Consider the following 27,137-nt stretch of genomic DNA (forward strand, 5'->3'; position numbering starts at 1 on the left):
GACCAGACGGTGGCAGTGCGGGGGTTTTCCCCTTGTGTTTTAAATCGGACATTTCGGGAGACACCCTGGGCTGTGAGGGCCGTGAGGCGCCGCGAGGGGTTCTGGGAGCTGTAGTTCCCGTGTCCCGCCCGCCGGGGGCGGGGCCCCACAATGCACCTCGAGCAGCAGTCACGTGACCCGCGCGCCGGGCCCGGCCGGGCTCCGCTTCCGTGGGGGTTCGCCCGCGCCTCTGGGGGCGGGGTCTTCCTTCAGGTAGGGGCGGGGCCGGCTGGGGGCGGGGCCTCCGGGCAGCGGCGGCGGGGGCGTGGCCGTGGGGGTGTCTGTCCTCTTCCTCCTGTTCCTGGCGCCACGGCCGGCGTCCCGAGGCTCCGCGGTAATAAAATGCGGTAATAAAACCCCAGCGGGCAGGGGTGTCGTCTCCCCGGGAGGTGGCGGCGGCGGCGGGTCCGCGGTGGCGCCCGGGGGTCACGGCTGTGCCCACAGCCGCCGCTGCGGGGGAATGGGTGTCATAGGCGCCTCCCCGGCGAGGAGGTGGCGATGTAGCGCCCGATAACAGCACCTCCCACGGCACACGCAGGGCTGGGCAGCGCCCGTCGGTAGCCCGGCACCGGCAATAACAACTGTGTAACAGCGACAACCCGGCACCGGCAGTTTGGCCAGGGCACTGCCGCTCCCCGTGCGGGAGGTTCTTTGTCACATCGCTCCTCGGTGTTTCGATTGGCGTGGGCTTGGCAGCCACGGCGGCAGTAGTCCACGGGACACAAAGCTTGAGATCATGTGGAGGTACCTGTCAGCTGGAGCTGGTGCAGAAGATTTTAATTACTGCAGGCCTGGGCAGCTTCTGAAAACTGGATTCTCGTGTTCTCAGGAACAAGTGACTGCTTATCTTTGAGGGCTGTATTTCCGTGAGCTGCTCTCCCCCTTGCTTTTATTGTAAATGCCAGTTTTAATGGATGTTTCTTACTTCCTTCTCTTCCCTGTGAAGGACAAGATATTAGTCTACATGCAGTAAACTGGAAGAAATGGAAGAAAGGAAGATCAAGAGGAGGAGCCCCAAATCGTCTACCAGTCACCCTGCTCAGGTTGCTAACTCCAAGAAAAGCTCAGTGCCAGTCAGTAAGAGTACAGCCTTTTCCAACCCTGCCCCACAGCCTGCTGTGCAGAAACCAAAGTTGAAACGGTAAGCTCGGGGCGCATCTTGCAAGCTCAGAGGAAGTGAGAGCCAGAGACTTGTCAGTGCTCAGACAGGCTAAAGGACGTTTAGACTGTCTGTAACAGGCTTGTGAACATTTTTGATGACATATCTTTTTTTACCAAAGTGATTTGTGTTGAATGCAATATAGTGGTTATTTTACAGAAAAGGAAGGTGCTCGCTATTCTTCTTGTAAGCTTTATAAAATGTAACACGATGCTGTAGACTCATACTGGTAACAATTCAGCTGAAGCAGAGGACGTGAAAGACAGAGCTGGGTGATCAAATCTGGGCACCACATAGCAGAGCCCCAGATGTACAGCTGTGAGGAGCAAATACAGTACATGACTGCAAGGTTGGAACTGACAAGTATGGCAGGAAATGAAGGACAAAAATGTGTCAATATTTTGAGGCAAATATTAGTAAATACTAGTGTGGCATAAGTTGGTGGTTTCTTCAGCTGACTGTACAGTCTCAACATTATTCTGGCATGTACTAGAAATTATTTTCTCGCAGTCCACAAGATTATCTAGAGAAAAAAATGTCCTTTCTGCTTTAATTTCTGGACATTTTTGTGCAATTGTTAAACTTAGCAAACAGTGCTAATACAGACAATTTCTTGAACTTTCCCAGCAGGAGTGGTAATTGACATAACAATGTGAGGATGAACTGCTGTTGAGATAGTGGAGGAGAAGTATTTAATTAATTTTCATTTAATCTACAAGAATCTAATGAAGTAACTTTTCCAGGAGCAATACATTTTATTAAAGAGCAGAAGCAGGTGGAAAAAATGGATGACCTTTCTGTCATGCAAACTTTTAAGTCTGAAATTGAAGCACAACTAGCTAAAGTTAAACTTGAATTGAGATGTGCTGCTCTTGAGTTGAACTAGATATTATTGTTGGACTGCTGATTGTTTCAGCATATAGACTATGGGCACATGGTGCTCTATATAAATGTTACGTCTAGAGAAAAGTGTTTGAGATCCAGGAATTGTGATGTTTTCTTGTAAGAAAGGCTGTAGAGAATTTTTAGCTCATCTGATGTTTGTTGCAGTCTGTAGGTGTTTGCGACAACAGAAGTGTATGATTTTTGAGGGGTTTCTCTCAGGCTTAGAGTGTGCCAAAGCTTCTTGAGTGATTTTGTGTAGATAATGGCTGGCCAGGTAACTAGTGGAATCAACATCCATGGAAATGTTCAAAAACATGTCGATGTGGCTCCTGGGGACATGCTTTAGAAGTCAGCATGGCAGTGCTGGGTTTATGGTTGGTTTCTGATTTTAGAGGTCTTTTCCAACCTTAACAATTCTGTGATATTGCCCCATGTGTCATTGCTGGGTAATGATGGTCCACTTTAGATTATTAAGATGGCCATCATATACATGTGGTCCACTGATGCTTCCTACTATTAGTAGGAAAGCAGATTGTTGGAATCTTTCATTTTGCAGTATCAAACTGCTAGGAGAGGGATGTCCTTTATTTTTAAGACAAGCTGGTGGTGATGCAGTTTTTATCTTAAAAAGACTGATTATGTATTATGTATTTCCCATTTCATTTTCAAAGCCCGGATGTACACTTTTCTTACATTGCAGATTCACACTGAAAGTGAAAGCAGGAAGTAATATTCGGGTTTTTTTTTTCCAGTGTAATAAAAGAGAAAGCCAAACCTCCAGGAGGTGAAGCAAAAGGGGCCCAGGCAGCACCAATCCAGCATTCTTTTCTCACAGATGTATCAGATGTCCAGGAAATGGAAAGGGGACTTCTGAGTCTCTTGAATGACTTCCACTCTGGCAAACTTCAAGCATTTGGTAAGTGCATGAATTGTGTGTGTACAATAGTTGGGTTTTATAGCTGGACAATAGTAACATTTGCTAACAAGTGCACGGCATGGACAGACTTGAACTGCATGGCTAGTTTGTCACTAGACTGCCATATGAAATTACGTTTAACATAATTAATACATCTTAGTGCATTTTTAAATTACAGTCCTGTTTTAAGGTTGTTCTTGTTTTGAGATTATTCATATGCCATTTCATTGTTCCTTCTAGCATGGAAGCACCTTGGCTTATTTTAATTTAAGATACCAAGTTTAAAGCCACTTATTTATGACAGTGTAGGAAGAAGCAACTGTATTTAGCACCCAGTTTTGCTGCATATTAACACTTTTGACTATTGGTAACAACTTTTATGAAATCCAATGCAAGCTGTATTTTATCCAGCTTATTCTGCTGTCTTAGCTTCTTACTATTCTTACTGCCTCACAGTTGATGGAGGTTTCAGAAAAACCATCACACGTTTTTGCTTCTTTTTTCCCTTGTACTAAATAGAAAGATGCACATGTGCTTTTGCAAGTTTAGTGTTAGGTCAGTGTGTCGTGTTAATTCCGCACTGATTTTGCAAGGAAACCTGAGAAGTCTGTGTTATATAAAGTACCAGTTAGAAGAAAGAAACCCCTAGATTAATCAAAATTAGTAGTTCTGTTGTGACCATATTTAAAGCTAAAAACCAGGGCTTTTCTAAATCAGACTAAAATTCAGGAATATAGAAAACCTCTGAGGACATTTAGTAGTTATTTTAAGTTCAGCACAACATAACATCAAACAGGATGACAGAAACTTCAGTAGTGAAACAGTGAAACAGAGAAATCATTGAGAAAGGACATTTACTTGTAAATTTGATGTTTAAACTCCTCTGACATAAAAAGCTGCATCTTCACGGCTTCATTTGCTCTCTCAGGTTTCTTTATCTAAAGTTGTTGCTCTTCCTTTTAGGAAATGAATGTTCCATAGAGCAGATGGAGCATGTACGGAGTATGCAGGAGAAACTTGCTCGCCTCAACCTGGAGCTCTACGGGGAGATGGAAGAACTGCCTGAAGATAAAAGAAAACTAGCCAGTGATTCCAACCTGGATAGGCTGCTGTCAGATGTAAGTACTGGGCAGGCAGAAAATGTGGAACTTTGCCCCCAGCATTCAGCTCAGAAAAGCATTGCTACTGGGTGGGCAGTGATTTACAGTTGAGGAGAACATAGTTCTGTAATGAGCCACTATGAAAGCCCTGCCCTCATCTTGGTTTTGAGGAAACACAAGACCTTGTTTGCATTTGTTAAAGGCTGCTTTGTTTTGGTGAGTGGAGCAGGCAAGCTGCAAGCTGCCTGAGCATGTAGGCCTGTTCAGAGACAGCCCTGATACCAGGGGACTGTGACCATTTTCCATGTGGTCTACCCTCCTACATCTGGGGAAGATGACACATAACAGGGAATATACATCTGTATATCCTACACTTTCAGTCTCTCTGTTCTCCAGTGTATTTACATAAAAAACAAAACTACTAAAAATTTCTTTAAATTTCCTCAGATCAGCAGATTTTAACTTAAATTTGGAACTTCACTCCTTGTACATAATTCAGTGTAGGTTTGCTTTGCTAATAAATCATGCATTTCAGCCCAAACTACTAGTTACTTCCTTCATTGTTTTAATATATTTATTTCATCATACCAGCATAATTGTTGCATTTATTTGACTAACAGAAGTGCCACTTCTGATACTTTCTACATTTTTATTGCAGCTAGAAGAACTGAATTCATCTATGTATCCTTTTCCTAAAATGTCTATTTTGCATTATAGTTATCGTTAACTGTAATCAAATTAGGGTGTGTTTCCCCAGTAACTGCTGTCTTTATTGGAGTCAAGTCACTTCAGTGACGCCTTTTCTTTTAAATTCATGCTATAATGGATCAGCATGGATCTTGGGTTCTTCCAGTACATAATTGACTGGATCTTAACACGTAATTACAGATTGTTTTTTTCATATGGTGAATTACTGAGCTACCGTGTACCACTTTAGACAATGTGTTCACCATTGCTGGCAAAGCCCATCAGCACCATGGTCTTTTGACACGCACCTTGCTGAGACTTTCAGACATCCATAGTAATACTCCCATAGTATTCAGAAGTGTCTGTCCCATTGAGAAATGAATCCTATTATCTTTTAGTTTTTTTAGAAATATGTGTGGTTGTTTATCACTGATCTGACTGTGGATAGTAAACTGACCTAATTTTTTATTTCTAGGGTCAGATACTTCAGCAGAGCTTTGGTAACTGAACAAATGTGTGCTCTTAGCCCACACAGAAGAAGATAAAAATTAATGTCTTAGCTTGTCTTTAACACTGTGCTGTTGATAATCGAAGGTGACAGTTGAGGGGCGTTGCATTCAGTTTATTCCACAGTCTCGTTATTTCCATTGTTACACACTTTGTTACACGCATTGAGTAAGCTGAGACTCGGGTTTGGGGCTTAAGGTCTTGCACTGGTATCAACATTTCCTGCATATCCGTGGAAGGCTGTTTAAGGCAGACCTCATAAAGAGCACAAGTGGAATGTGATAATATCACATAATAGCAATAAAAATAATTTGCCGTCCCCCTTGATCTGCACAGTAATTCTGGGAGTATTGCAATGTTCAAGTCTCAGTGAGGAATATTAGTCTACTGGTTGAGAATTAGCATAGAACTTACTGGAATGGAATTTGTCGGGACTGGTGTATACCCCAGAGTAAGCAACTCCATACAGCACTGTTATCTTGTTTATACCTTTGAAAGTGTTATTCCTTAATGGTTTGCTTCAGCCAAAAACTACATTTAGCAGATGCTCAAGATATTCCAAATGGTACCACGGGCTGAGAGAACAGCTTTGTCAATTTGGGTTCTCACAGAAGCTTTTCATTCGTTTTTCCTGACAATGGAATCAGGAACAGTTGTGACTTTGTGTTGGTTTGTTTTCTTTTACACAACGAAGAATCGAGGTGCAAATTCAGGTGTTTATTTTGCACATTCCTCTGAGCACCACATTATGTCAGGGCTCAGTACCTAGAGTTGTAAATTATTGTCATGCTGTGCTTTTTATTATTGCCTTACTTAACAGAAAAATTGGGGAAACAGGGAAGTACATTTCTTCTTAGTGTTCACATGGTTGAAAATGATAAATGTATACAAGTTCACTGACATTTCTCTAGTTTTTAAGAAGGTAGTGGTAATGTTGCCTTACTGATCATTACATAGACAATCTGCACACTATATCTTTAGTGTTTTGTTGATCAGTGATGCCACAGATTAATTTATTGTTAATAAAGTGAAAAATTTTAAATATATGATGTTTCATTTAGAGAAGCTGCTGTCGGTTCAGCTGTGTTAAGAAGATGAGTTCTGGCATTGTCCAAATGTTTGCAGAGTTTACTTTTTTCCTTTACTGTGAATAATTGTAAGATGTCACTAAATTAAGAACTAGCGTGCATGCTAGCAGTCCACATAATTTAAGTACAGTGAAATTCCAAAATTGGGTAAACAGTTATTGTTCAATAAATCCAGTATATGCAATATTGTAGTTATTTCTATGTTGTAAATAGTCTGGTATTAATTGGTATCATCTTTCTGCTCACAGTCAGAGAAAAGAATTCTTTATTAGTGTCAAATCAGGCTGGTTTTAGATCCAAAATTTCTATCCCGGTCCATCAAACTATGCCTTTGGTTCTAGATTTACTTTATATTCAGTTTTTAGGTAATACATTCAGATTCTATATTGTATATGTTTACTAAACAAGGAATGAAATCTTTATCCTTCTACTTTAGCACAGAGCTTTCATCAGCCCGATGTAGACATGTGGTCAGGGAACAAAAAATGCCTTTTGTTCAGCATCTTTGGAGAAGATGCTTCTTCAGCCACAAGATGTAGTTTTGGATTCTGTTATCTCTGGCTCTGATCTGAATCTGTAGTGCCAAGCCTGCATCATGCAGCTGGGGACAGAAGGATCATTTACAAACCACAGGGTTCTCTGGCTACAGATTCAGCCTTAAACATTGTTATTCCCTGCCTTACCTATCAGGCAAATCTCAGTGATTAACGAACCAGCAGGGATCCCACTTGTTGTCCCCTAAGGATGTTCTTGTTCTTTACACAATTTATCATGGTTGAGATTCTTTAGGAGTTTTGCTGGTAAAAGTACCTCGGAGTCCTCACCTGCAGCTGGGTACGTACCTGTGATGTGAAATCCAAAGTCAGCTTAAGAGAACTAGAATACAACAAGCTTCTCACAAAGTAGAGCAAAGATTGATGTTTGTTGGTTTTGGGTTTTTTTTCCCCTGTCTTTAACCAATAATTGAGCAATTATCATTTTCTGTACAGTATCTTCTCATTGTCAGCACTATGGCTTTGTTTCTGGGCAGACTTCTGAACATCAAGCAAAAAAGCAGCATTTTTTAGCCTCATGCATCACTAAAGGTGTGCAAAAGTATAAGGCCAGTGATGGTGGCGAAAGTCACTGGCAGAGCTGCATTTATACAAACAAAATGACGTACTTGGAGCTCACTTGGATGCAGGAGCAGAGCTGTGTGCTCACTAGCAGCTTAGTGCCAGTGAGTGCAGTGTATTGCAGCATTGTAACACACAGTGGTCTCAAACCACACTTTTAACCTCAGAGTTTATTCTACAATAGAGGCAATTCTTTTCCATTTTTGGGCTCTGTCATCTAACTCTGCTTGGCCTTATAACTTCAAACACATTTCAAATCACTTATAAATGTGTTGGATGTCTTGATCTCTTGTTTCTGTAACAGTTTATACAAGTACAGAGCACATAAGTATAATCTGAAATACAGACAAAACCAAATAGCTTTCTCAAGCAGCTGTTTAGATTATACAAGAATTAACCCCTTTTTCTTTGATCACCTTAAGGCCACAGGCAATCACAAGACAAAGAATGCATTAATTGCAAATAATTAAGAAATTATTATTCCCTTACCTCCTCCTGGATACAAATTTGTGGCTTTTATTCAATCCATTAATGGTGTAAGCTTGCTAACTTTTGGATTCATACAAGAAAATTCTGCACCAAGACCTTTGAGACTGAACTCTTATCTGGTAATGAACTAATCTCATTCCTAGGCTCCTGCAGGAAAAGAAAAAAAAATCTACTGTAATATATTCATGGACAGTCTTGTAATTACAAAAGTGTGTAAGAAGCTGCAGAAAATAAGTACCTTTTCTGTTATCTTGTTTCCTGAAGAACCGGTTATGGAGATAAAAGTGTATTAACATTAAATGTTTAATATATTTATCAGTGTGAGTTTAGGTCAGTGTTTTGGTTTAAACTCACAGATAAATGGGTATGGTGTTTGAAAGAAGATGCTCTTTGCTGCATCACTGGTCTAGTTACCTCGCTCCAAGAGACATCTGTGGAACCTCAATGAACTAAAAGAGAAAATAAAAATCAGGAAGAAAAACTAATAGAAAAGTACCTAGGAGAAGAGGATTTGGAGGAGGTGAGAGTCAGTGGTATTAAATTAACTGCCTCATTTTTCAAAAACAGCAAGAGAAATTATTAAGGCGGATGTCTTTTATTTAGAAAATATACTGAACTCTTAAAATAAGTTTCAACATAAATAGTAAAGGACTGGTATTTTTTCCCCCCTGTGTTTTAAAGTAGTAGATGTACACAAACACTAACATATCCATGCTGAGTTATGTCTTGATATTAAGTTACCAAGTAAAAGAGTTAACAAATAAAAGCGTCCTTAAGTCTGCATCATGACCTGTAAATTTAGTTCAATCAATAAGAAATTGGAAGTATTTACTATGGAGTTCAGTGGCATGTTAAACTACACACAACATATTGAGACTTCAGAGCTACAACATTCCATTTTATATTGGCTATTGATTGTTAATGCCTATTCAGAATCCCCACTGATCCCAGTTCACCACTGTTACCTTGCAATTCAGAGTATTACACCTTACGTTAACCGAATGTATACAGGAATTCTGCAGCATCAGTGTAGGATACTTAGCATTTTTCATATGCTTCAACTCTTGAAACACTATGTATTTTTACTTTTAGTTCTCTTCATTGTAGAAATTTAAAAATGCTGCCACACTCCCCTCTATCCCAAAGCAGATAGAAAATTGAGTATGTCTTTTATTTCCTCAAACACAGGTTCACGATTTTTGCATGAATTATGCTCTAATTTTACACATAAAAAAAAATTTAAGGAAATGTCACATTTCCCATAAAAGGCAACAAAACACAACTCTTGCCCTGGGACAGGAGCAGATGCAGGAATGCTTTGTGCACACAGAATCTCAAGCTTCTTACGAGAAACCAAACCTCCTGTTTTCATGTGGATAATTTCTGTAGATAGCAACTACTGCAGGTGTCACAGGTGCTCTGAGAGTACTTTTTTCCTATAAAGGAAATTATCTATCATAGGGAAGCTGGGCACAGAGCTCATTTCTTGAAATTGCTGATGGCAGCTGAATTTGGCCAAGGCTATACCACAGCACAGGAAGATGCAAGCAGGCTTACATGTCAGAGTTGTTTCTTCTGAATACACCTGCATTTCATCACTCCCAAAGTGATTGAATCTGGCACTTCATGCCACCTGTCACAAACATGAATCAGTTCTGTCCAAGTGCAAACACTTAGTTCTGAGTTCACGCACTGTTGGGGACTGCTAACACAGAATGTGTTTTAGCCAGCAATACTAGAAATTCATTCCTTTTAAGGTACCATTACATTCACTGTTAGCAATCTATGCCTTCAGCATCTCACTACTGTCATCACAAAACATGAATTTTTGCACAGCCCTCTTCTCTCACTATAAACCCCAGAATAGTTAACAGGAATAAGCACATACCAAATCCTCGACTGACTGCCCTGAATTACCAACCAGCATGCAGCATAAAACATCTGATAGTGGAAAGACATCAGAGCAGGCCCCATGTAACAACTGCACTGGAAATGAGAGAAGATATTTTTATTAGACCTGTATCAAGAAAGCAGAACAATCTAAACACAGTTCAAGCCTCAGCTGGCTCTCAGGACTTATGAGAGACCACCAATTGTTACAGTGAATGCAAACGGGCTGCAGATCAGCTGGCATATTTTAATTAGTTGCATGTTTGCTTCTTTGCTCTTGAGAACATGCTACTTACTCCTATACCGCATCTTATAATTTCTTTAAAATAGTTAAAAGCTTGCAGGAAAAAAATACGGCTCCAAACATCACCCTTTCAACTTTGCTTTTGAAGAAACAAAAGATATACCTTTTTTAATACAGCACCAGAGAAACTGATTGTATCACTCATCTTAAAAGTTAATGCTCTGGATGTTTAAAGATAAATTCAACACAAAATATAAAGTAAGTCTTGGAATGCAGTGATTGGTAAGGATAACAGAGTATACTGCACACAAGAAACAGCAACAGAAATGCAAGTATCTGGGCTCAATGCGATTTGGTTTTTGGTGCAAAAACACCTTGATTGAGGAGCTCAACTTCTCTCTTCATCTTAATTAAGTACCTGGCACATCTTTGCCTTCTGATGTTGTCTTCTCCAAAGAAGCACTGGCAGCAGATGCACTCTATATTCTGTTTTTAATATCAGGAAAACCATCAGGAGACTTGGTTTCTAAGGCAAAGCAGTGTCTTTTAAAGTTCTAGATTGTCCTGAAAAAACTGTTCTTGGAAGCTCATGAATCTGCTGCAGCAGATCTGATTTAAATTTACAGTCATGGATTTAGGAAAGCATCTCTTAAGACATGGCTTCATGGCTGGAGTCAAAGCCAAAATTTGGATTTTTTTGCAATGGAATGGCCTGCGCAGCATGCTGGCATCAGATAGGACTGACCTTTGTCAGTGAGGGAGGAGAGTCTTTGCTCAGGAACTAGTGGGGCTTATTGGCAGAGCTTTAAACTAGATGTGATGGGGGAGGGACACACTACTAGGCTTGTCCCTGGTAAGCTGGGAGATGAGAGATGCAAAGGTTAGAGGGATGGGGTGGTAGTCAGGGCTCTCTGCCCCTTACTCTGAACTGTGCTGGCCACACTGGAGCACACTTCCAGTCTTACAGAGGCTACCCAGGGACCCTTCTGGTAACAGAAGCCAACAGGGAAACACCAGGGAAGTATGTCACAGGAATTAAGGGGTGTACCTGGGGTGTACCTCTCAGGAAGGACCGATTCTTCAATTAGGCCAGGCAGGGCAGATTTCCATATTAGCATGAACTTTGCTGAAATAAAGCTTTACAAAGAGACTTGTGGTACCCTTCCTCAAGAGCTGTAAATCCCTCTATCTTAAGCAAAAAAAAAAAAAAATCCATATATTTTTAAGGGTTGACTCTAGATCAAAATTTTAAATCTTTAAAAGTTAACCATTGTAATAGACCACAACTTCCCCCCTCCTATTTAGAAATAGCAAGATTAGTATGAGACCTCCAATTTACAGCTCTTTAATTGTATTGAAACAACAAAAAACAGAACATGAAATAACCAAGAACAAACTAAGGTTTCTTCACAAACTGGAAGGCTGTGACCAGAGTGAATAAGAGTAGTTTGCAAATAATCTGGCCACACTGATCAATGTGATATATTGCAGCATCAAGCCAAAGGCCAAAATGCTGAAAAGACTGAAAATTACAAAATACTTGAACAAACACAGTCTAACAGTTAAGCATGTGCCAATAAAAGAAACATTTATATGGAACCCTAAAAATTGCAATGCACGTGTGAAAGAGAATGGATGTGCGTTAGAATAAAAATCCAGCCTTCCAGGTTAAAACCATTCAGGCTACGACTGCAACAAATAAATATTGTTTCATTTCTGTCAGGATTTTCAATCTTATTTTTCTGTAAAATAAACCTCACAGAAACTACAAGAAAAAAGTAAGTATTTCTTTTAGTTTTAAGATGGCAATTCAGCTGGTTCAATATGTAACCATGGCAGACCTACTTCAACTTTTCATTGTTTTTACAGGAAAGAATATGCACCCTAACTGAGAAAATGCCCTTTTCTTACTTTCAATAGGCTAAAAGTTATAAGTATCTTAGTACTTTCAGAGCAGTAGTACAGGGCTGAATAGGCTACCAAAGCCAACAAGGTCTGAGATAAAAGCTGTACATTTATAAGGTCTTGAATTCAGAGATCCTGAGGATCTTAACAACAAAGCCTTGCACTGGGTTACCTCTTAACTCAAGAATGAAAAGGAGTAATAAGCCTTAATACTACAAACATACTAAATAGTAGTTTAGAAAGAATAGGCTGGAAATTAATTTAGTAGTAAAATTAGTTTTAAAAAGTTTAAAAAGCCCAACTAACTTGGCTTATATTTTACAGGATAACAGTTTCCTTTGTTCTCATTTGAAACCTAGGCAGATTTTAGATATTCTGACAGAAACATGTCAAGAGCAAAGTCAGCCCAGACCATAAACAAATTACTAAGTTCAGTCTACCCCTTCAAACACAGACAAACTTCTTCAGCAACATGCTTTATTCTGCAGGCTCGGTAGTTTGCAGGGTAAAGTTGAGGTCGACAAATCCACATTTATCATGCTGGACACAAACAGGAATTTCTCACAGCTTGTTTGATAGAAGAGTTAGTATGAATGAAGGTTTGCTTCCACAGGATCCCATGTTGGGACTGAAATTTCCAAGACAACTACAAGTAAATGGTAAATCCACATGAAACAAGAATGAATTTTGTATCAAGACTATTTATGCAACTTCACAGCAACTACTATGAGTTTGCACCAGGCTGTACTTCCAGGTTTCAGGAATGCACTTAAAATACAGACTTGTTTGGAAAGAAGGCTACATACATGCACAATTTCCCATCTACTGGGAAATTTATATGCCCAAGTGAGAAGTACACAGAAATACGCATAATTTACCCAAAGCCTCATCCAGTAAGTTCATTCTGAAGTTACCAGTTTCATCATCCGAACACATGGATGAAGCATAAAAATTGCAAATTTCAACCCTATTCTTCCTTAGTTTAAACAGACCAGCTAAATAGGTATTCAGACTTAAAAATAAACACATAGTATTTGCCCAACATGAGCTGGACAACACCACTACATCTTACTGACACCACTACACGCAGTTGCAAGCTTCCTTTGGATCCAGCATTCACTCTATTTGCCAACACTCTCCTCTTATCCTTACTGTTGGTTTAAAGTGTGAGGAGAGAAATACAAAGTAATAGCTAAAATAATACATCCTAATGCCATCTTCATAAAAATTTTAAATCTAAAATCCTAGCTTGGAATCAACATCACATCTACTTTCTGTTTTAGACAGTACTCACTTCAATTTATTTCAGATCAGGACAGTCTTGACCTGACAGTTGAAATGCAACTCCACTTAATAGGTAAAATTCTTCACAAGTGAAAAAAAAATTTTTTTCTACTGTTCTATGTGAACAGATACTTGCAAAAAGGAAGTTTTAAAACTTCGAAAGTTCAGGAAACTTCAACTGCAATGTTGCAAAAAGGCTACAGGAAAAAAGGATAGAACTTTTCATGTCAAACGTACCAGTTTCGTGAATGTGTTTTAAGACGTTATCAACTTTAGCATGTTTCTTGGTTAGTGAATCCACCTATAGAAGCAACTTGGTGAGATCACAAAATCCATTAAAACTACTAGCCTTCTAATTTTGAAAAAATTACATGAATTAATTCCGCTTCTCCACAGGAATTTTCTTGCTTCAATACCACTTTATCCCCAAAGACAATGTGCAGAGCAAACTAGGGAATACGTTCCTTTTAGGTACCCTTCTACAGCAAAGGGACCTCTTGACTCTTCTATGATCGCACCCTTCTTCCAAAGGCAGGATACATAACAGAAAAAACAAGCTCAAGTTTGTGGCATGTCACTTCTCCATTTTCTGATAGTATGCACTGAATGACAACTTCCTATAAACTCCTTTCATCTTCTTCTTGAACTACACACTGTATTTCCATACTTAAGACTAAACTCAAGCCTTGCATTAGTTCAAGATAAGCAAATTAAGGCACAACAGCACTTACTGAATTTTACAGCAGTTTAATTAAACCCACTTCTAAGATACCATATGGGTTCCCAAAATCTTTCCTTTGCCTTCTGCACACAAATCATATATATTGCTGAAGCTACCTCCTGTACCTACCTTTTTTGCTATGTCTGACATAGCCAGTCATGTATGCTAGACCTTCAGAAGCCCTTAGGCAAGTCTTCACAGCAACTGTTGTAATGCTTGCTCCACTCCCTGCTCCCCCAACTAAATATCATGAAAATAATTGATTTTCAATAAGTAATCAATTTATCTGCTCAATATGCAACTGTTCTTTCAGATGCTAATCATTCTTACTTGCCTTTTGAATGAATACTAAGACCACAGGGTCCTTGCAGAAGACATTCCTGATTCAAAGTGCAATTTCTTACAATTAACATGTTCCACTCCACAGGCCATTCTGTCAGTTCAAATGCAGTGTTTCTTGAGCCGAAGACAGAAAAACAGTCAGACTGCTGAAGTTAGATGACAGAAAGCAAAAGCCACCACTGCTGCTTTATGGGATGGGATGTACCAAGAGTTCACATCCATTGTGGAGTAGGATGTACCTCTGACCTCTGTCAGCTCCTCTGTAGACTGGGAAACAACTACTCCAGTCACAGATGGTTCAACAGTATTGCCAAAATTTGGCTTTTCATCAATGTACCACTGAATGTCAGTTGAAATTGCTGTTACTGTTTATGATGCTTTGTTAATTTCCTAGGCCTCAAATGACTAATTTCAGCTGCGTTCAGATTAGATGCATTCTTTATATCTTTAAGAGTGAAAGTGTCAAAAACAAGAGAATTCATCTAGCTTTCTGTGCTCCAGTATGCTGTTAAAGTGTGATAAATAGTACTGACAGCCTTCTTAAAACTTTGGATCTAAGCTGTAGGATCACAAACTTTGTATGTCATAAGAGTCACAATTCTGAATTTTTTATTATCATAACTAAACGAAGGCTGTTTTGGACAATAAGTTAAATCCAAGGTATTTAATACCTATATACCAGTAAGCTGGAAAAAAATACTGTAAAATCTCTTTGGAACACACTAATAATGTACAACCAGGTACAACAACTATACACTTTACGTAAAAATAATTTACAATCTACCTTTAAAGCAGAAATTGTACCTTTAAGGCCATTTTGCCAATTTAAAGTAATATTACTGAAAGGAAATTACATTCAACCCCAAAACACAAGCAACTAATTCAAATACTCCTGTGAAGTTTATATTTTGCTTGTGCACTAATTATTTGGACGACCCTGTATAGTCTCATTTGGTTACTAGTATATAGACATTATCACCATTTTTCCTATATAACCCCTACTTCATTGTTTTCAAAGACTATTAAGAGAACATAAGATTATTTTTTTTTTGTTACTAGGTAATAAAGTCCTTGGTTTTCATGTGTTTTCTTCTAGAGAGCTGCATTAGAAATGATTATACATTGATATCCTTGATAAGGCAAGCTGCACTTCTGCTTATGAAATTAAATTTTATGTCTCCAAAAATGGAACTCTGGGAGGTATAAATGAACTCAACTGCACATAGTCTGACTTGTAAAGTATTTAAGTAACATAAGCATGCAAATATGTTTAAAATATACAAGTCATTTTTCGACCTTCGACACAGAGTAAGAATGGCATTGTTATTACTCACTTGGAAGTAACATGATTTTGCATCATATTATGATTTCATGAAACTACATTCTACTAGAAACTAAGACTAGAATGAGTCAGGAATCAGGAGACAGTGATTTATTATTTTTTTACCGTTTAGGAAAAAGTGATTAAGTCTAGGTCACCCATCAAGTGACACTGGGAGACAAACTGTTTACATAGCTGAAACCAGAAGAGTAATTCACAACTCTGCCCTAAACACAGAGTGGAAACACAGCACACCCCATCCATAAGGGACAGAGACATCACACAAGAAACAAAGCTGCAAATTTATTTTCTTTAGTTTTAAATTTTTATAACCTCAACTCTGTTTATCCCACATAAGACATATTCAGTAATATGAGTTCTTCTAGTTCATACACTATACAATTGCAAGTAAAATGAGGTGCATGTGAAGTACAAAAAAAATGAAGATACTAGCTTACATTGGATAGATTTAAAATACTGCTCAAAACAAAGTGGCTTTTCAGCTTTTTACCTTTGCATTTTGGAAATATTCTCTGCAGTCCAAAGAGAGGCAACGAATGGAGAAAAAAGCAACTCCAAAGCAGATGGAACAAAGAGGCACATTATTAAGAGAAACAAAGGAAACGCAAATCGAATGAGAAAAGAGACACTCCTCCAATCACAAAGTCCAAAGAAAAACATTTTGCAGATGTTTCAGAAATGCATGCTGCTGTCCATCCATCCCAGCTGGGTACATGAATCACACTCCACACTATTTAGTAGTCTACATTTATAGTTGCAAGAGAGAGAGCACCTCTCTTGTGCTGTACATAATTCCTTGCCCCAAAGAGCTTACAATCTAAGTTCATAAAAAAGGATGCATCAAGTAGCTGGATCAAGGTCAAACAAATAGAGAAGACAGGAAGATAATTTTATAAGGGATTAAAACTGGGTTACATTACTAAGTGAGGTAACTTCTGAACATCATTGGCAGTGATGTTCTTAAGACATACGTTGTTTTTCAGTTAGAAGCTCTTCTGATCATGAAAAACTAGTTTAAAATGTACAGAATGATGTATTAAAAGTAATCAACCAAAATTCTTAAAAATAGACTTGTTGGCAAGACACAAAAATGCTCAGATTGCCTAAATTCTTCACTTGAGACACTAATCTGTCATTCTACTAGAAAGATATGGATGTTAGAGAAATTCATATGTACATGTAACATTTGAATGTAAAAGGCTTTTTACATTTAAGTTTAAAATGTTAAATTCTGATTTAAGAATCCTGTTGCTATTAACATACGCTTAATACTTAAATATTAATATGAAAATAGTGCTATTTTAAAAATGTATTTTAAACTTTAAAATAAACTATGGACAAGATATAGTTGGTTCAAAAGATCAACATTCTTTAACTGCAGTGACTCACTTTTCCCACTTCTTAAAAAAGGGGAAAACTTTTTCCCACTCTGTTCCTGCTCCTTGTCAGTTGAAATAGAAGTGATCGGTCCATCAACTTCAAAGTTTTTTAGTTTAGTTTTAGGGGGTTTTTCACTTGTTTTCTTGGGGGTTTTTTTGTATTTCCCTATTTATATAGTTTTTTGAAGTCAGCTTTATATGTAATTGATATGTCACCCTCGTGTCCATTTAGCTATAATTTCTTAATGCCTTTATGTGCAAATAGAAAGTACCAACTTTCATGCAACCATGACATTCTTCCATTCCAGGGAATTTTGCTTTGAATTATATACCTAAGCCATCTGCAACACTTCCATGACATTTGAAAAAATGTTGGAGTAGTTATAGTGGTAAAAATTCACAATTATCCAGTCTGTGTACGATGAATACACAGAAGAGTGTGTGTATCCACTTTTCTGTGGAAGAGAAAAAGAGAAATATTTGTTTTTCAGTGTAACAGCCGTAACCAGTAGAAAAATCTGACTTGAACAATCCTTTTGGAAGGGAAGTAGATGTTAAGAGAATTTCATTGAAGCACAGAAGTGAGACAGTGAGGTTAAGGACTGCCAAGAGGAGATCATTTATCTTTAATTTTTAAAGGTACTCTCAAGGAAATCAAATCAGAAATGAAGATTAAAGAACTATAAATTTCTTTGACCCAAGTCAGTATTAGCATTGACTTTTTTAAAATTACATTTGTATTAAATTTGCTTATAGGAGGATACAAAAGGTGTATAGCCACAGATTACCAAGATAATTTGATCACTTCTGACAGGGAAGAAAATGGTCAAGGGATTATGATCAACCGCTTCTTGTACATGACCAAAAATTACAAAAAAATCCCCTGAAGGCCTGTAATAAAACCCGCCCCCTTATCTGAATGAGTTTCAATTCCCAGGTAAAGATGAATCAACAAAATTAAAATATTGTGCTGTTTTATTGGTGTAAAAATCACACAATTGCTAGTTCTGATTCTGCAGAGATACATCCATGCAGTTAAACATCTATGATCCCACAGCCAGAAGAAGCCATTAAATAGAATATCTGCTGTTAGTCAGCAATTAATGCAAATTTACATATGAGATCAAAAGGTGTGTATCGTACAATATACAACAAATCCCAATACAGTACATCAACCTGAATAGCAGGATACACTCAAGGAACTCTGTTAATAGTGAAGCCTGTCTATATGGCAGAGAAATAAGGCCTGGAAACAAGATGACAGAATGTACCCAGAATTCCTAAGAAGCAAACTGTTCGTTGTTTGTTTTTTATTTTTTTTCTGGGAATTAGAAGTTTATAGAGGTATTGACACATTACTTGACAATATAATTTGTTATAGTGAAGACTCGTGGATGTGATCTGTTATTAACAGGTAACATGTGAGACATGCAATTACAGGTGGTGCTTAGGTAATGTGTAATTAATGTTTGGGATCTGCACCCAACTCTTTTCACAAAAGGGAGAACTCAAAATGATCTGTTTGGCAGACTACCAGTTGTGCCATAAATGTTTATATGCATGCGGCTGGATCAGGATCATGAACGGATGAAACGTGAACACCTGGCAATCTGTGGTTACATACTCTATAATGTATGCAATGAAAATCACAAAATCCAATCCAGTTGATATGGCAAACAGCCTGCAAGAACTCTCCCAACCTGAATAAGTTGGTGAATTGCAAAGAGGCAGGCTTTCTAGAATTGCAAACAACTTTCCAATTGCGAAAGGCAGCTTGGGAAGTAACACTGGCTGATGACAGATCACTAGTTTGTCTCTTTCCTGGCACAATAAAATAAATGCCATAGTGAAAGAAGAGTTTATGTGCTTTAAGACAACTGATTAGCAACCCTCTTCTGCAAAGATGTTTCAACAGGAAAAAAGAAACCAGTAAAAAATTCCAGTTGGAAATTTTGGCGACAAACTCTGCAAACTCAAGTCCTACAAAGATCACAGATGCCCACAGAAAATGATGTGAGAGGCAGTGTCACATTCAAGGAAAAAGTTTTTTTTTTCTCTCTGTACTGAAATTAAAATACTTAAATACAAAAGTGGACAAACTGACAAAACAGAACCACAACATTTAATGTAGAACAGAGCGCACTGAGCTAGATGCATGGATATTTAAATAGGCCTTGAAACCAATACCCCTTTCAAAATTAGTAAATTCACAGTTAACGGCAGTAGGCTTAGAGGTGAGAGAAGGGTCGAAGTTGTTCCAGTTGAACTTCCAGGGAGATTCTCTCTTCAAGAACATCCTACAAAAGAAAGATTTTCTACTGACTGTCCACGGAGAATGGAGTATTAGAAATTTCTTCACAAGATTAAAACTGGTAAATATCAGCTTCAGTTTTGAGAATTAATGTATTTTCTAGAATCTGGTAACTCCTCCCACAATCTGAATAGATTGGCTGTCTAGTAATTACTTATCATTGAAAATCAATACTTTGCTCCAAGGTGATGCCATTTAGAACTTTTTCATTTCTTTCAAATCACCCAAACCCATACAGCTGTAATCAGATGCAAACCCAGCTATAATATTTTCAAATGAAGTCTAAAATATTAAGGGGGTAAGCTCTCATCTGATTCAGTGGATTGGAAACTCACAATTTTTTTTCCCCCCGAGTTTTTCCTCTTATGTGAAATTTATACCCCTTGACTCTCATAAGCAGTAACAACTGAAATTCAGGCTTGGTGAGTTTCTAAAATGGCCTAACTTCCATTCTAGACATGCTAACATTTTTACATTTAAGATTTTTTTAAATTACCTTGATAGTTAAAATTAGCTATCTTAAGGTAGGAAAGATGGCAAGAGAAGGACATAAGGATGGTACCTACAGATAGCTCCAAAATAATGACAGCTGACCTAGATAAACAGATGATTATTATTGTACTAATTACTGAGCTGAAAGTTTTGTATTTCAGATTACTATATTTGTTTAAAAATATTTATAATTTTTTTAAGAGTTTAAGGTTTGCTTTTTCCTTGAAAAGAACACAAACCACTTCAGGTGCTCGTCTCAGTACTGCTTTTAAAGTATGTGATGACCACAAGAGATACCTTAGTATTAAGAATTTGAGGCAAAATTTTAGCGGAGCTGAAAGCAAATCAATGCATTGAAAAATGTGCTTTGTAGTAGCAAAAGCATCCTTTGTAATTTCACAAAGCTTGTCACCATTAGGTATATTTGATGACCTACAAAAAGAGCTAAATATTTCACGTCAATACCATCTATCCTGTATATCAGTGGTTTGTAGAGATGCCTGTTATGTGCGTCACTAACATCTTGCTCTCTGAGGCTCTTCTCTTAAGCAGACAAAGATTAAGGAATTACCTTTAGCTGCTGCTGTAGTTCACTATTCAATCTGGCCAAAACAGTGTTGGTTTCTTTGTTACGTCTGATTGATGCCTGAATTGCCTTCTTGTCTTTCCCCACTGATCTGAGAATATATTAGAAGTATTTTAGTAAGTCATTTTGCCACTTAGCTAAATATCTCATTTATTGTCGCCCTTCTTTAAGTGAGCGGAATCCCCTTTTCAAAGTTTTTTTACTTGTTACATTGTTCAATTTTCCATCTTCTGCCTGGCTTGATTACTCATGTTTGTTTGCATGGAAACACAGATATATGTGTTTCATATATGCACACATAGTTAGTTTCAATCAAAGACCAAGCAGCACATTTTAAAATCGTCATAATCGACTTTTTGAAGTCCCAACACACTGTACCACATTCATTTACCTCAAAGTGACTAATGTAATAGACTACTTTCATGCTAAGACACAGAGACCGCACATTTTGGAGTGTTCATAGCAACCATTTAGAATTAAACACTCCATATTAATACTTCCACCACTTAATTATGACATACTTGCAGAAGTTAAAGAGTTCCCACTCCAAAACTCAAGATCTCTAAATGGTCTCCCACTAGTAGAGGCTTTGCAATCTTCTTTAAAAACCAAGAACTTTTAAAATGGTTCAATTATTCTAAATTAAACACACAGAAATTGTTTGCAATTCCTGGAACAGAAAGCGTGTATGCTGTTTAAATGTAAACTTTCCAGTAACAGATGTATTTATACACTTCTTGGGTTACCTAGGAATAGATGGCTGTGAAGCAAGAACAGCAGCTATGACACCTGTTTTCTGTGTATGTTCCTCAGCTTCAGGTCTTAGCTCATCTTCTGATTTTAATCTTCTACGAATAGGCTTCGGTGGTGGAGCAAGTGGGGTAGTGCCTTTACTCTGGAGAGGAAAACACAGCCTATTAATTCTCTCAAACTATATTTCCCATCAGATATTTTCTGATGGACATTAGCTACATTCTCAACACGGTCTGAAAAAAAGTACTAAATTCTACCCCCTGGTGAAAGGGCAGTAAGTTGCTACATACTGACAAAGAACTGTGCAAGCAGAAACACCATGGTACAACAGAGTACTGCAAATACACAACTCAGAGCACACTTTCCCCCCAGTAATTATGTGTCTGCAACCAAAAAAAAGCTAGTTAATCAAGTTCTGTACTAAACGTTTTGATCTGTTTCAAAAATTTGAACACTTACGTGCCTATTTCAAGCATGTATCGGACCTAAGAAAACTGGGTTCAAGTGGAAGCATATAAAGTTGCTGTTGCAAATCAAAACAGACGTATAATTTCATATACATCAGACAACTGCACTCTCCTTAAATGTGTACTTTGCATACCACACTAGTGGGGACATTAGCTGGTGCTTTGTCTTCAACTCTTCCATCTGCTTTGGCAACTCTAAGAGAACCTGCAGAATCAGAGGGCTTCTCAACCTAAAGGGATATAAACTGTATTTAGAATGTTGCCTAAAAAAAACCTACTTCTTAACAAATATTTCGTTTTCAACAATTGGAATAAATACAAGTATGCTGTGTTTCCCGATACATGAATACAGTTAACACCCAAAAATTCCAGTTCAACTCTTCTTTAGAAGCACAAGTCCAATGTTATGAGGCCCTGTACAGTACAAAAGAGGCTGTGGGCTGATGACAAGCTGCACAGCTGTTTCTGCTATTACAGTACCACCATTATTCTATTTGTTACTGCCAAAGGTTAATCCCTCCAATGGAACACAATGTGACTGTTCCCCATCCACCTCAATGCAAAACAATCAGCAAGCTTAAATTAAGCAGTTTTCAGTGGCAGCTTAAGCTAACATAGCTTGTTTTGCAATGAGGTACATGGAGAGTGCTCAAATGGTTCTATGTCATTGACCTTCCTGAACAAGGGAAGCAAGAACATGCTGCTGACAGTTGGAAGAACTTTAAAGCAACACAAGTACTTCTGCAACTGAGGATGCAGAAGTGCCCCAAAGAACTTACTTACAATCTGGATGAAAGCTACAAATTATAAAAGGAAAACATGAAGTAATTCCTGTAATAGTAGTTGGCTATTATGACATTAATAGGAATAAATCCTGAGGCTTTCAAACTTTTAAGTCCTATGTTTGTAGTAGGAAACAAGGTTTTGTAAACATCTCTAACCATCTACTATAAAAGGATGCCAGAGCTCTATTCAGTTTAGCTGTTTGTCCAGTGGCTTTTAGCAATGTTTACAACACTTTGACAGTCATCTCCTCTATTAAGACATATAGTAGATCATTTTGAAGGCTGGCAAAAATGAGCAGAAGAAAGGTTTTGCCTGTGCTAAGTCTTAAATGAACCAACACAATTATGTTTGTGCACATATATATGCTAATAAGTACAAAATCTTCTGAATTACAATCAAGAACTAAGATAAAAAGAATTTCTTTTTCCTAGGTGTTTGGTAATTACCAAGTAAGTGCAGCAGTGTGCAATGTAATTGCTTTCTAGCAATGGATTGGGGCACCATCAAAACACAAAACAAAAAACCCCAACAAACAGCAAACTACTGACAGAAAACAGCAGAAGTAGGTTTTAACAAAGTTTCATGACTGTTAGTAGTATTAAACAATTGACAAGGTCTTCATTTCTGCTCACCTGCAAGACTTCTGAGTGTGTTTCAATTTCATCTTCTTCTTCTTTGTTTACGCCTGAAACAGCAAATGCCTCAAACTGGCTGAAGTCTGCAAAATTTGGCTGTTCTGGTATTTGTTGAGGTGAGGTACTGGTATGAGCTATTAGGCCTTCAGCATCTACTGGGCGATGCACATGAGGACCTGCACCCTGCAATAAAATAACAAAAATATATAGAGAGAGCATTAAAAATTATTTTCCTTTTCAGTGGACAAAAATTTATGTCTTGTCAGTAGAACAAAGTGCATCTCATCCAAGAAATAGACATGGAAATATTTAAGAGAAAAGGAAGTTCAGATATGCTGCTATCTAGGGAATAAGACCAAAGATGGATGCAATGTAGCACTAGCTAGACTCATTGAACAGTAGATGTTTCTGCTGTGACAGAGCCAGGTTAGGTCCGTGGGCTTGATACAGATTTTGAGTTTAGTTCCATAGGGAAACATGCTTATGTGATCATACTGTATGGAATATGTCTGTCATTGCACCCTCCTCCTTTGCAGGTAAATTTTGAATCCTTGCATATAATTTCTGAATCACTGACTGACTTCAGTTGCTGGTAACTCAGATTCTAACAAGTAGCTGCTGGTGAAAGAAAACCTGAAAAGTAATTTGAACTGTCCCGTGTCAGATCTGCATAGCAGTTGAAGGATTTATGTGGGTGAGATAAAAGAAAAAACAACTTTTTCAGGATTTGTTTTCTACCAAATCACTATCTGAAATCACTCAGACTAAGACTGCAAAGATCACCAAGTCTATGACAAAGGAAGAAGTGGGATCACTCCTCTTGGGAGCAGGTATGTTACATAAAACTGTACGCTGTGCCAGACAAATGGAAGACAAACCCTTACTTTGCAAATTTTTGAAAGGCTGCTCTTGCAGTCTCTGTTATGGCCTATGTGCTATACAGGGATAGGACAAGAAATGTGAAAGGATAACATTTCTCTCTTTCCTACAATTCAGAGCTCTAGAGCCACTCATTCCTCCTCAATATTAAACTTTAATCCTTATCTGTGGTTCTACCAGAAGCATTTTTTAGTCAGGAAAGGCTAACATTCAGCTATAGTCTAGGTTTTGGCATCATTCACATCCTGGTGGTTTCAAAAATATATCAAGCAATGATACTCATTTCACAGGTAAATTAAAATTCAGTTAGATAAAAATAATGCACCGAGTTAGAATATGATTTCTAAAAAGTGACATCACCTGTGAAGGCTGTGGTCTTGGAGGCACTGCAGGGGGATAGGCAACAACTCCAGCCTGTTGCTGTCCTGTAAAAGAGGCATCACATTTGGCTACGATTGTTACTCTGCACATTAGAGGGCTCTCAAATTTTCTTAATTGTCAACATGAAGAAATGCTGCATTTTGCCTACATATTGACATGTCACACTGCGGCTCATAATTGTAGTGTCACCTCCTTTTAAACTGGAATAATCTGAACATGGATCATGTCCTTTGTTTCAGCTCAAAGCCCAGACATGGTCATACTTTTCTGGTCTTAGTATCTTAGTACTTTTTTTTTTTCTACCCTCATTATAGGCTCTTAACATTTTCTCATACTTTGTGATCCTGAATTGAAATGTACTGACAAATCAGAAGTCCAATAAAGCCCCTTAAGCAGAAGTGACATTTAATCATTTCCTCTGAAGTCAAATACTTAACACCCATCTCAAATACACTTGATACCAAAAGAACTCTCCTTGAAAATTTATTGGCAGATGCAATTTGTTGCATTTGGTGCACAACCAAAATGTTACTTCCTGACTTGCTTCCACATTCATCCAAAGGACTACAATGCCAGAATTCAGAATTAATTCTAAATTAGCAGTTTAAGCAAAATGCCATATAAGTTTTAATACGAACAGTAAGAGTGACAACATTTTCAGCTTTTTTTATGCATAAGCAGTGTTTTAAAAACCACACCCTAAATCTTTCTTCAGAAGAAAAAAAACACTGTCTGCTTCAGGAATGTATGTACTGAAAAATAATATACACTAAGAACACAGAATATCTACCTGGGGTAACTGAAAAGGATCTATTCATATCTAAAGATGATGATCGAGAATGAGAAGCATGAGGCCTTGGAGGGGGTGGAGGCGGTGCAGTGTTATCTGGAGAGGTTCCTGAATGTGATCTGCAAAACACATAAGCTTCTGTAGTGATTTTAGACAGCTACAACAGTACTAAAATCCAAAAGTTCTTCAAAGCATGCAATTAAAAAATGAAGTTTGACAGAGGTAAAGAAACCTGATTGCCATTGTTTTGAAGATTATCAAATCAGTTTTAAACTTCTGCTTCAATTTAACCATTGTTTTTATATTTCCATTTACTTAAATCTCCCTTATCCAGATTATTCTTATATTACCACAAGGAATTTATCTTTGGGAAACCAACAGTTAGACACACATCCCAAACAATGATAGTTCAGGAACAGAGAATGCTAAATATGGTAATTCCATCCAGATGGTAGTCACTATAATTTTTAAGATGTAGTCAACATCCTGTTTAGGTTTTAAATGGGGTAAGTTCAACATCATAAAGAAGAATATTAAGTTTCTGTTGGACCTGCCTCCATGTATATCAAGCTCAAGGAGCATCTCAGTGTAAGAGATAGCAATTGAATCCTCTGCCTAAATTTTTCCAAATCTAAATACTTGGCAGAATCTTCAGAAATTTTAAGTCGTTCTTAGATAGGATCACCATCTAGTGGATACCTGCTGTAAGTTCATAGAGAACACACGCAGAAAGGATAGAAGGATGAAGTACAGCACTAAGTGCCAGTTAAGTGGGATTTCTTGTATACAGAATTTTTGTACAGCTTCCACTTAAAAACAGTTTGCAGAAACTTCCTAACTAGTCCAGTTCGAGCAGGACAGATTTACTGAAACATTGAGATGAATACAGCTAATCTTTTATTCAACTCTTAAGTGATAAAATATTTTCTATGACTGATTTCTGCAACATTCTTCTTTAACCTAAGATATAAAACTAGGAGAGGTAAAGGTACCCAAGTTTCACACAAAACCTGGAATTCCCAAATGTGTAAGTCCAGACAGAAAACTGAATTATCATAATAGAAAAGTTTATTTTCTTAACATACTCTATGAAGAGGCTTCTGTAACACTGTGTAACTCTCCAGCTGATGAAATTCTAATCTAATTACACTCATTCCTTGGGTCGTACCTCTAGCTAGTCTAGTATAAAAGGCACAAGTAGAATTAAAAATGGGAGAAAGTGGTTTAAGGACATTCCTGAAGTATCATTATCTGACATAGCCTTGTCGGACTAAGGACAATGTAATCTCTATAAAAAGTTGCAATTGGTAGATGAGGTACCAGTGGAAAGAAGTAAAAGAGTAAGTGAGATAAAAAATTTCCTGGGTGGATACTGCCAGAACTGCCAGGTCTAGACAGAAGCTACCTGTCCCATAACATAGCAACTCATCAGAAAGCTTCACTCATCTACACAAGTTCAGCAAGATGACCCAATCCGAAATCAGAGATGAAAAGAGCATGTTGAAACCATCACACTGATAGTGCAAAAACACACAGAAGAAGGACAGAATCAACTTTGCCATTAGGTAACAATGGAAGAAACAGTTTTTCAAGCTGCTGTACTGAGTGGCAATTGCAAATCTTTCCTGGCTATTGAAGTCATCACCCTAATTATTTTTGTTTTGAAACTTACCTCTGAAACTGATTGTAAGATGGTTAATGGCGTAGCTGATTTTTAATCCTATTCAGGCAGATTTAATGGGAACAATTAGCACCAGCTAGTACAGCACATTCTCTTATGTCAAATGATGCAGTTGTTATGTGCTTTCATAGCTTCCTCCAATCCCTTAAATTATGCTGGACCTATGACTGCCCTTTATTTTATAAGTCCATTATTAAAAGAGACTGAGTTACTTCCATGGCATTCCTAATTTGTGTTTTATTCTTTTTTTATGCTACAGTGTCACAAGGTTCTTCTCCAATAAT

At 37.9% G+C, this 27,137-nt stretch overlaps 2 protein-coding genes across 15 annotated transcripts in view; one reads left to right on the forward strand and one right to left on the reverse strand.

Annotated features, from left to right (window-relative positions):
• Positions 1 to 129: 129 nt before the first annotated feature.
• CCDC28A (coiled-coil domain containing 28A) lies at positions 130 to 15,503 on the forward strand. Of its 5 annotated transcripts, none has more exons than XM_017825861.1 (6): positions 130 to 252; positions 986 to 1,180; positions 2,836 to 2,999; positions 3,963 to 4,117; positions 4,758 to 4,780; positions 5,818 to 6,352. In XM_017825861.1, exons 2-6 carry the CDS (start codon positions 1,023 to 1,025, stop codon positions 5,870 to 5,872), a joined length of 555 nt encoding a protein of 184 aa, XP_017681350.1. In that variant the 5' UTR covers positions 130 to 252; positions 986 to 1,022; the 3' UTR covers positions 5,873 to 6,352. The 5 variants fall into 5 exon arrangements, with proteins under 5 accessions (XP_017681350.1, XP_017681349.1, XP_017681348.1 ...); XM_017825860.1 differs by lacking the exon at positions 130 to 252 and adding an exon at positions 263 to 373; XM_017825859.1 differs by lacking the exon at positions 130 to 252 and adding an exon at positions 270 to 386.
• Positions 15,504 to 15,975: 472 nt separating this feature from the next.
• REPS1 (RALBP1 associated Eps domain containing 1) overlaps positions 15,976 to 27,137 on the reverse strand; it is a 62,782-nt gene continuing 51,620 nt past the window's right edge. For 9 of the 10 annotated variants that reach the window (XM_017825870.1, XM_017825869.1, XM_017825871.1 and 6 more), the window contains 7 exons: positions 25,173 to 25,291; positions 24,362 to 24,426; positions 23,120 to 23,305; positions 21,836 to 21,931; positions 21,228 to 21,376; positions 20,467 to 20,572; positions 15,976 to 19,389 (listed from right to left, as the gene is read on the reverse strand). In XM_017825870.1, coding sequence (XP_017681359.1) covers positions 19,321 to 19,389; positions 20,467 to 20,572; positions 21,228 to 21,376; positions 21,836 to 21,931; positions 23,120 to 23,305; positions 24,362 to 24,426; positions 25,173 to 25,291 — 790 coding nt within the window. In that variant the 3' untranslated portion in view covers positions 15,976 to 19,320. The remainder of the gene's footprint in view (positions 19,390 to 20,466; positions 20,573 to 21,227; positions 21,377 to 21,835; positions 21,932 to 23,119; positions 23,306 to 24,361; positions 24,427 to 25,172; positions 25,292 to 27,137) is intronic. The other variant, XM_017825873.1, reaches the window with a different exon arrangement.

This window comes from Lepidothrix coronata, unplaced genomic scaffold, assembly GCF_001604755.1.
Source record: "Lepidothrix coronata isolate B3197 unplaced genomic scaffold, Lepidothrix_coronata-1.0 Scaffold123, whole genome shotgun sequence".
NCBI lineage: Eukaryota > Metazoa > Chordata > Aves > Passeriformes > Pipridae > Lepidothrix > Lepidothrix coronata.